We start from the raw sequence: 10,253 nt of genomic DNA, 5'->3' as shown, positions 1-10,253 counted from the left end.
ATAATAAATGCCCTGATGCAGTACCAGGCAGTGGCTCTCATAGCTTTTGATCTTAATTGATTGGAAGTGTTATCATGTACATTGTTTTGTCTTGGTATAAAAAAATGGACTACAGCAAATATTCTGCTCAATACCACAGATTTGCTTGTCAGTTGTTTGACCTTAACCATTTGAGTATGTCCCTTGGTGGCTGACAATATGTGCATCTCTGATCACGAGCAGAAGTAGTGGGGGAGCATCATAGTCATGTGTTGAGAGGAATTCTTTGGGGTTTAAATAATTCACCTTTGGAAACATGGGTGTTTTGTTCAACATCCTTAAACAGCCCTTATTCAAGGACCTTTTGAGTGGGATGGGTTACTCAATCTGAAGAAAATTTTAATTGGGCCCCACCTGCAAGGTCATGTGCTGTGCATCTTGATATGAGACCATGTCACACACATATGGTTGTGATGCATGTGCCTGATGTACCCTTATCAGACGAGTTGTCATGATGGGTATATTGGGCTTCGTATATTTTACCCCAGTGTCATTTTGATGGCATGCACTGCTCTCTCACTCAATAATAATAATAATAATACAACAGCAAAAAATATAAGCTCAAACTCTGCTATTTGCATTTCACTATAAACTCATCTGATCTAGTTAGCACTTCTACTTGATGGCTGTGGTGACTGATATTAAAAAAAGACCTTTCAGCTGTAATAATCTTACTAATAATAATTGCAAACATTTGAATTTTATATTTATTCAAAGCCATGCCAATGTAGAAAACAGACACAAAATGATAAGTTGAGAGTGAGAGAGTGTATAATCATTCTTCATTCTTAATTATTTCTAAAATACTAACTATGTAAAAAAGGAAATCTACATTTATTTCTAAAATAAAAATCATGTTTTTACACACACACACAAGAAAAAAGACAGAAACAAAATAAAAATATAAATGCTTAGATCTCAAAACATCGCCAAAGTACAGTAAGCTTTTATTTAACTCTAAAAGTAAATTCTTTAAATTTAAAAAGTGAACAGATATCAAATTCAAAGATTACAGGAGAATGGTTGGAAACAGGATTAACCCTTAGGCCCAAAATTTTCTACCTATTTAATGTTTAAACTGGCCAGGTCTGACCTCTCATACATATCCAACAATGTGATTAAATACATAAACAATCACACCATTGAAATCTCAAAGCTTTAATGCAATGCATGATGAATTCAAATCACTGAATAAATATGTATTATATCTGACAGACTAATCTGAATGCCAAAGGGTTAAGCAAAACACTATTAAATGACGACCAATCTAAATCCTTACAGCTTTAAATAAAATTGAATTTGTATCTTTACTCATTAAACAGTGGAAATAGAACTAACTCAAAAGCAAACTTTTGTTTTTATAATTCTTCCAATATCTAGATCCAAGCATAACTAGATCAGACTACAATTTATATTGCTAAATATTTTCCGAAACCACATGCTCCTGGGTTCAGTACCACTATGTGGCAGCTTGGGCTGACCAAAGCCCTTGTGAGTAGATTTGGTAGACAGAAACTGAAAGAAGCCCATCATCTACAGATGTGTATATATCTAGTGCGTGTGTGTCTATGCATTTGTGCGTGCCCTCACAGCATTTAGTGGTTTGGCAAAATAGAATGAGAACTAGCCTTTAAAACAAAAAGTCCTGGGTTCGATTTGTTTGACTAAAACTCTTCAAGGCAATGCCCCAGCATGGCCACAGTCAAATTACTTAAAACAAGTAAAAGATAAATGATATAAGATATTCCATGAAACTAGCCAATATTATTAACAGGAATTTCTCAGACTCAGAGAGATAAAAGTGGTATAAAATTAATATCAAATTTTGAGTAATCTAAAGAAAGAAACTGCACTCAAAACTCATTCCATTCAGACACTGAAATAAGAGTTGACAGATATTCAGAAAGTTTAATGTAAAATTAATCTCGAGGCTGTTGGAGTAAACAGGAAACAAGTCTCCAAAGCACCACAAAGGGACTAACAATTATTTAGAAGAATAATGTTACAAGAATTTCATTCAACTTACTTCAGATTCCTTTTTTTTAGCACCATGATTATCTTTTTTTGTCTTTTTCACTGGTTTCTTACTCTGTAAACCAAACAAAATATTTAATCTTAGAAACAATAAAGGAGAAAAAGAGAATTAGACAATCAATAAAGAGAGCAAAACATTTCTCTTGTGCAAATATTGGAAAAACAACGATAGAAGCCAGCTCATTCAGAGGAAAATTATTCTATAGAAACAAAGCAAATACTTGAATTATTTCTTTTTATTCTAGATAACCAGATAATAATCACACACACACACACACACACACACACACACACACACACACAATCTGCAATTCAGAGGAAGATAGATCTCAATGACTACAGTGTGTAATACAAACTAGTACTTTTTTAAAGTTCACTGCAGATGAATTCTATTTCATCATAATCAATGTCCATGTTCCATACTGGCACAGGTTGGACTGTTATTCAGAATCCACTTGATCTAAAGACTACATTGTACTCCAATGTCTGCTTTCTATAGCTGGCTGCCCTTCCTAGTGCCAACCACTCTACAGCATGTACTGGGTACTTTTATGTGGTACCAGCACTATAGTGACATCACCAGGCAGCTTGTAAGGCTATGAACTCCAAGAGAGATAGCTTTGCTAGTTGAGGAATTAAGGTATGAGATGGGACCAGAGCAGAAAAGATTTCTTGCTGTAGAGGAGTTACAATAGCTACTCGTATTTTTGAAGAGAGGCTGGGAGTTATTAGGGAGGAGCTGGAAAGAGATAAAAATAGTGGCAATGATGTATCTGGGTGGCAGTAAGTGGGTACAGAAGAACCAGGAATGCAGGTGGATAGATTGTAAGGGAGAATGAGAGATGAGAAACGGGTAAGGTAGGGAAGAGTAGGTGACAACTGAAGAGATTGGGTAAGGTTGGTGAATAGATAAGGAGTGGGGATGATTAATGATGCAAGAGAGGAGGTAGGATTAGAAAATTATTGACAGTGCAGAAAAAGAGGGGGTGAAGAGCAGCAGAATCCTAATGATGACAGGTGGGGGAGAGATGACATGGGGTTGAGTAGTTGCAAAAGTGGTGGGGAAGAGGTAGGTATAGTGCATGGGAAAAAGTGAGACACTTATGGTTGTGGAGGCAAAATGATTTAGTAGCTCAGCTGGATAGTATAATGAAAATCTACGTAAATATGACATTGATATGTATTTTATGAGAACCAAGTAAAACTTAAAACTACTAACAACTAGCTAAAAGATCAAAAATGTATGAGTGGTCAGTAACTAATAAAGAAAACCCTTGAACATTTAATTCTACTCAAATAGGATTTGGGTCTTAAATCCTACTTATATTTTATATGTTCTTACTCTCTTCCCTAATGTCTGTGCACATAGAGATCAAGACAAGCTAGCTAAGGTATTGAAATACTGACCCAAATGGTCATGCATTTAACCTTTTAGCATTTAAACCAGCCATATCCAGCTCAATTATTCTATCTATTTTATGTTCAAACTGGCTAGATCCAGCGTCTCACACCTTCACACCTCCTTGGCAATGTTATTCTTGAAACAAGCAATCACACCATCAAAATCTCAAAGTTACAAGATAATGCATGGTTAATTAAAAAAAAAATGTGAATAAATAAGCATTGCATTTGACAAAATAATCTGAATGTTAAAGGGCTAAACTCAAGTGGTTCTCAACCATTTTTTTTACCTGAGGACCCCTTTGATTCTTATTTTATTATGGTGGACCTCCAAAGCCATTCAATGTTTCTAGATATTTCTTTCAAAATCCCTATTTTGCTTTCCACATGTTTACTCATGCAGGGTGAACTATGTAAAACATTAGAGAAAGAAACCTAGCTGTTTCTTGCAATAAATACATCAAAAGCAAAATGTTTCCATAGACCCTTAACCCTTTCGTTACTAACCCGGCTGAAAAATATTTTGGTTCATAAGACTAACCTGGCCGTAGCCGGCCAAGCGTACCCATTGTTATTTAAATGTATATTTGAGCCCAAATCTCGTTAGTACATTCGTTAAAACACCTGATTTCACTTTGCAAACAGTTGAGTTATTGTCTCCGACATTGTTTGGCGTGATATTTGAACTCAGTGAATTTTAGAAGATTTTTTCCCACGTTTTTTTGCGGCGTTAATTTTTTTCAACTTTGAAGATGGAGAGGAGTTTCATGCTATCAAGCAGTGATTCCGAATTTGAAGGTTTTTCAATAGAAGATATGGAGATATCGAAGAAAAGAATGAATGAGCTACAAAAGCACGTGGTGAACGATAATGAATCGGATATTTCTGTATCCGAAACTTGAAAGCAGCGATTCTGAAAGCAGCGATTATGAAAGCAGCTTGTGGTTTCCTGCAACTGTAGATGAAATACGAGCATTTTTTGCCATAAATATTATTATGGGTATTAGACAGTTACCCAGAATAACAAATTACTGGAGCGATCAGGAACCTTTTGGCGATGACTATATTTCCAGTATTATGAACGAGTACGATTCGTGAAGCTGAACCAATATTTACATGTGAGAGACACTAGCAGTACCCCAGAGACAAGAATTGATTAAGAACCCTTTCTTTAATTATGTTCCAAATATCACATTAATATGTTGATAAATAAAAAAGTTACAGGTGTTTAATGAGACTAGTCTAAATTCATGATTATTTTAGAATTTAATTGAAACTCATGAGGGGTGTATTTTGGTCAGAAATATAGTAACGAAAGGGTTAATATACAACTGGGGGTACCCAATTTACTGTTTTGCTTGCATAGACCTCCAAAAATCTTATATGGACCCTAGGGTTCATATGGACCCTGGTTGAGAACCCCTGATGTAGATCAATTTGGTAAACATGCTTTCGTCATAAATTTTCAAGGAGCACAAAACATTTCATCAACAGCAAGATCTTAATATTTTTCTACATTACATACTTAAATCTTTTTAAATTCTTTGACTAGTTATTTAGAATAATTATAAATAGTAACCAACAGCAAAGAACTATTGAGTATTTTTGAGCTTCAAGAGACTAGCATATGTTTTTTTACAACTTTACAATAGTGTTCCATAAGTTATTTGTTTGAAACTTGTTTCTACACAAATTTTTTTGTCAACAACAGTATACAATCACATAACTGCAAAGTAGAATCCAATGTCAATGAAACAGACTCAAGAAGGGGCACAATAATAGCTGTACTTAAGTCTGAATCTCATGTGGTCACAGCTGTTTGATTAGTAGAGCAGTACTTTAGTCTCACAGCCATGTTATAATAAAAAAAATAGTAAAGAAAAATGCTTCTACTAACCTTTGATGATTGTTTAACTCGCGACTTTTTTCGTGGAGGACTCATTGACTAGAATTTTTTTAAAAAGAATTAAAAAAAGAACAAAACATCATGAATTCCTTAAATGTAAAGTCTAGATGTAGTAGATAAATAAAAGGAATGTTAAGGTATTCAACCTTTTATGAAGATTTAAATAACAGGGAAAATAAATTATTTAAATTAACAAGGATATTATTTAATTAATTAGTTCCAAATGAGAATTAGAACCTGGTATATATTTTACTCATTAACCCTTTAGGGTTTAATTTGGCCATATCCAGCCCAAATATTCTACATGTTTTATGATAAAACTGACCAGATCCTGACTCTCACACCTATTCTACAATATCATTCTAAAAATATACAAACACACCATTGAAATCTTGAAGCTGCAAGATAATGCATGATTAATTCAAAATGAAGTGAATAAATAAGCATCACATTTGACAGTAATCTGAATGTTAAAGGGTTAAGACCTGACCAAAATGTCATGTCATATTTATGAGCCATGGGAAATAGGAGCTGTAACATGCTTACCTAAGGAAATTGAGAGAAACAGGCAAAACAGTTCCAACAGATAACAGAAACAAAAGTAACGTCTAAATTCAGTCTGTCACACAGCTGATTTCTCTCAACTAGGCACTAAGTTTAAATTTATAGAGCAGCTAGTATCATCATCATCGTTTAACGTCCGCTTTCCATGCTAGCATGGGTTGGACGATTTGACTGACGACTGGTGAAACCAGATGGCTACACCAGGCTCCAATCTGATTTGGCAGAGTTTCTACAGCGGGATGCCCTTCCTAACGCCAACCACTCAGAGAGTGTAGTGGGTACTTTTATGTGCCACCGGCACGAAGGCCAGTCAGGCAGTACTGGCAACGGCAATGCTCAAAATGATGCATTTTACATGCCACCTGCACAGGAGCCAGTTCGGTGGCACTGGCAACTATCTCGCTCGAATGTTTTTACACATGCCATCCGGCACAAGTGCCAGGAAGTGCTAGTATGTTAATGGTATTTTTAATTTATCATTAACCAGAATAAGTTTGCTTCCCAATCATGTGGTTTGGGGTTCAGTACCACTGTGCAGCATGTTAGGTGTCTTCTACTATAGTCCTAAGGCAACTAAAGCTTTGTGAGTCAATTTGGTAGAGGAAAACAGAGAGCGAGAGAAGCACAACTTTTACATTTGTGTTCAACAAAAACTGTGAGCTGTGAGTGGTGCTTGTGGCATTGTTGCTTCTTCTGTCAACAAACTGTCTTCCATTTCACACATTGGAAGACATGGAATAATAGGTAAGTGTTGGCGACAGGAAGGGCATTGGATGTTGTATGGAAAAACGGACATAAAGCAAATAAACAAATGACTTCCACCCACCCCTCTTAATAGGTGATGGATGTGTTGGTGGTTTCTCTCACCCACTTCTCCCCGACTGTATGTAATAGTTACTGCTCACTGCTATATAGTTCCTGACTTCTCACCCACAAGTCCGCTGAAACAAATTGTCCAGCTTCCTAACAATGACTATTATTTCACCAAGCCCTATTTATCATCGGGGCTTTCACAAACTACTCCAACTGGCCAACATGTTCCATGATGTGTGATTTTTCTCAATGGTTTTAATTCTGCTGTCTACCTCTTGTGTAGACAAATGTCATTATTTTATGACTTATGACATTCCTGGATGAAAAGTGTATCCTCAATTGCTAACCTAGTGGGGAAACTATCATGCCTCCTCCTATATGTGATCTTAATGGTGTGTATATGAACTAGAATATATATTTAAATATATACCTGGTAGATGGCAGAATTGAAATACCTGGGGGTATTTGGTTACATCCCTCAGTGGAATTCTGGTTTAAGCACCCCATGTAACCTCTTATAACTTTTTTATTTGTTTGGGATTCTCAGAAAATTTTTAAAAATCTGTGTTTTACACACAGGAATTCATACGATTATGGGGGGGGGGTTAATTTTTAAACCCCTCAATAGATCCTAAAAGTTGTACTCTTTTTGAATTTATTTTTTAAATTAAGAGTTTAAAATATGGACAGTGCAAATTTTTTGATTAAAACCCAGCGATGGACCACCCTTGGGTGCATCATCATTCAATGAGAAATGTTTATCAGGAGAAAATATTGAAAAATATCAATATATGTCAGAATGACAATGAAATGAGGAAATTATCAGGCAGTGATGAGCTGTGTTAAAAATAACAGCTAATTCGCCCTTAAATCACACACACCCCCAAAAATCTTTTTTTCTCATAATCATATGAATTCCCATGTGTAGAACACAAATTTGCAATAATTTTCTGAAAATTCCAAAAAGGTTACGAGGGGTTATGTAGGGTGTGTTAAACCAGAATTCTGTCCATCCCTCTATATTCCAAATTCAAATACTGCTCAAGTCTACCTTTCAGTGGACAAAATAAATATTGGAGTCAATTTTCTTGACTATACCCTAGAAAGCAATGCCCCAGTAAAGCCACCATCCAATGAGAGAAACCAGTAAAAGAATAAAATGATAGTTTCTCAGAACAACTTCAACAGATTCAGCTTAGGACAGAGTAAAGATAGTGCAGCAAACAGTTTTGGATTCAGCATTTACAAGCTTGTGCTGTGTATATTAAACTACTTGCACAAAGAATTTACTTTTACTTTAAAAAGGAAAAGAGTGCAAACCTCATGGCTGCACCAATTCAAGGATATGTAATATGCATCACTCAGTACACATTTAATTCAAAGTATCCTTTTCCAGAGATGCTGCTCTCTCTCTCTTAAACAACTTACATCTTGGGAAAGTCTTATTGGTTAAATATAGACTGGCCAACAACTTTGCTGCATTTCACTGGGAACAAATTACACCTAGCTATAATGGGAGGTGATTTTAGTGGAGAAAACTTAAGGAGCACACAGAGAAGCAAAAATGAAGAGGAAAGTTGTACAGAAATTAAAACAGATTAGTAGCTTGAACTGGAAACCAATTATTAGATCACACATATAGAGGCCAACAAAGGAGCCTCTACACAGCCACTCAACCTGCTGGAAGTAGCACCAAATTTTACTGAAATCATGCTCTACTATTTTAAATACAGAAGAGGTATACTGGATAATGTAGTCAGAGATATTTGAGAGGGTCCAAAAAGTCCCTGGCTTTAAGGGTATTGCCAAAGGCCTGGTTGGAAGCCCAACCTTCTGAGTTCTTTTACAGGGCTTAGAAAAACTGAAGATCCACAATGTGTGAATCTGAGAAGGGAATATGTTGAATAAAATCATAATTAACTGGTCCTCCCGTATTTTCTTTTACTGAAAGCCAGGAACTTTTCAGCACCCCCTCATCTAAAAAGACAGGATGGTCATGGGCTGGAATATCTGATCAAGGATAATTTAAAAACAATAACACATACATAGACAGATGAATTCATGCACTGATACATAAACATAGAAGAAAGGAAAAGAAGAGATACCCTAGATTCTGGTTCTGAATTATCTGAAGGTTTATCTTCTTCATCGTCGGACTGGTCACTGAGACCATTGCTCGTAGACTTGCCTTTTGGAGACAGCCGACTGTCGTTGTCAGCGTCATCTGAAGACGACTCACCATCTTCTTCATCCTCCTCATCTTCATCTCCTCCACCATCATCATCATCGTCATCATCATCTTCCTGTTGACTGTCATCATCATCATCTTCTTGTTTATCTGCTTCTTGTTCCTCTTCATCTTCACTTATCAAATCCATGAGTATTTTATCTATTTCTTTTTTCCTGAAAAATAAATAAAAGGATATTCTAACTGAAAATACCATCAACAATTACGTTCTCAAAACCTTACCTATCACACCAACATTAGTGATGTTACCAGTCCCACCACATCCCTACTCCTGTACATCCTGTCACAGCAACGTTCTAATCTCTTCACATTTTTTGAAATAAGAGTTGTTCCTATAAAAAAACAACTCCAACAGCTCACTCAAGAATATGTAAAGACTAAAATATGTTGCGGCCTTGGAGTAAGTATCAAACATCTGAAGCAGGAGGCAGTACAATCCTATACACAACACCTGTATGCTACATCTACTAAAATGAAACTACCAAACCGCAATATTTTATCAAAATCAGAGAGGCTCAATTTTTTTCAATTCACTATTGCTTTGGCTTACTCTCTAGACCAGTCATGGGAAAACAGGTCCATGAGACATCCTGAATGGCATGCCTAACGAAAAATTACCTTGAAATTTTTTAGCAATGTAGCCCATCTGATGATGAGCCAGGTCTCATGTAGCCTACTTCTCAAAAAATATTGTCCATGCCTGCTCAATACTTTATCTTTAGTGTGCCACTAATGTATTGCACAAGTTCCAGGTTGGGAAGCACATGACACTACCAAAAATAATAACGACACACGAAATTTCAAAGTGGCAACATTAGCACAAATGTCCACTTAAGAATGTTTGGGCTCACGTCCCCTTAACCCTTTAGCATTCATATTTTTGTTGAGTGTAATACTTATTCATTCATTGTTTTAAATTAATCATGCATTATCTTGTAGCTCTGAGATTTTGATGACGTGATTGTTTATTGTGTTTAATGTGAGAAGCCAGAATTACTGGTTTGCATATAAAACAAGAATATTTGAGTCGGATATGACCAGTCTAAATGCTAGAAGGTTAAGCAATTCCAATACCAATAGAAGATGGTAGTGTCTGCTTTCAAAAACCAATCTAGGGGCTCCATAAAACTGCTTCCAGTAAAAGCAAAAGCAATTTGTTTGAGAATAAAGTAGCATCTATGTGGTCATTGTCCTTGTGTAAAATATCAACTAAATTTTCCTAAAAATAACACCCTATCATCTTAGAAA

At 35.9% G+C, this 10,253-nt stretch overlaps 1 protein-coding gene across 1 annotated transcript in view; it reads right to left on the bottom strand.

Moving 5' to 3' along the window:
• LOC106883373 (general transcription factor IIF subunit 1) overlaps positions 1-10,253 on the bottom strand; it is a 73,934-nt gene that overhangs the window by 12,619 nt on the left and 51,062 nt on the right. Inside the window, exons 3-5 of the mRNA XM_052972701.1 lie at positions 8,863-9,160; positions 5,372-5,419; positions 2,066-2,128 (exon numbers count right to left, since the gene is read on the bottom strand). Of these exons, the coding sequence (XP_052828661.1) occupies positions 2,066-2,128; positions 5,372-5,419; positions 8,863-9,160 (409 nt within the window). The remainder of the gene's footprint in view (positions 1-2,065; positions 2,129-5,371; positions 5,420-8,862; positions 9,161-10,253) is intronic.

The sequence above is a fragment of the Octopus bimaculoides genome, chromosome 14 (assembly GCF_001194135.2).
Source record: "Octopus bimaculoides isolate UCB-OBI-ISO-001 chromosome 14, ASM119413v2, whole genome shotgun sequence".
Taxonomy (NCBI): Eukaryota; Metazoa; Mollusca; class Cephalopoda; order Octopoda; family Octopodidae; genus Octopus; species Octopus bimaculoides.
Note: the sequence above shows the minus strand (reverse complement) of the source record. Positions and strands in the feature narration are given on the sequence as shown.